Genomic DNA, 618 nt, shown 5'->3' with positions numbered 1-618 from the left:
AAGTTCTCAGTTCTTCAACTTAGACACTTAGATTATACCGAGTAAAATTCACCGATTCATACCAACAGACAAACAAATCCAATCACCGCACAAAATATACACAATACAAATTCAAAGAGATAATAAAATCATACGAAATACACAATTAATTAACTTACCTTATTATTTGAATTTCTGGAATCAGATTTGAAGTCTTGCCTACTCGCGCTCCCATCTGGAAAAAAGGCAAAAGAAAAATCAATATCAATTATTTCTTCAACATTTTTGATAGACTTTAGAATAGATAGATCGACAGAAAAATCAACATTAAATATTTCTTCCACATTTTTGACAGACTTCCCAAAACATCATTAATCATCTGCGCTCTCTCACGAAAACCTAATAAATAATAATAAGTCGAGTTATACAAATAACGTAAATTATAACAATGTCGTAATTCCTTTTTGTCCCAAACGCCATAAATCATGATTTTCTTCCGATCGTGACTGGGGAGAGAAAAAGAAAACTGAAGTTAGTGAAGAGACTAAGGGGAACTATACTATGAATGAAAAGCCGCTCGCTAAGTACCAAGGCACGGAGTTCACACTCTCAAACCCCAGAAAAAGAAATGAAGAAAGG

At 33.3% G+C, this 618-nt stretch overlaps 1 protein-coding gene across 1 annotated transcript in view; it reads right to left on the bottom strand.

Annotated features, from left to right (window-relative positions):
* Positions 1–618, bottom strand: part of LOC119591111 — a 60,308-nt gene that overhangs the window by 2,936 nt on the left and 56,754 nt on the right. Inside the window, exon 2 of the mRNA XM_037939826.1 lies at positions 159–214. Coding sequence (XP_037795754.1) covers positions 159–214 — 56 coding nt within the window. The remainder of the gene's footprint in view (positions 1–158; positions 215–618) is intronic.

This window comes from Penaeus monodon, chromosome 28 (assembly GCF_015228065.2).
Source record: "Penaeus monodon isolate SGIC_2016 chromosome 28, NSTDA_Pmon_1, whole genome shotgun sequence".
Lineage (NCBI taxonomy): Eukaryota > Metazoa > Arthropoda > Malacostraca > Decapoda > Penaeidae > Penaeus > Penaeus monodon.
The sequence above is the reverse complement of the archived record's forward strand: the minus strand, read 5'-3'. Positions and strand labels throughout refer to the sequence as shown.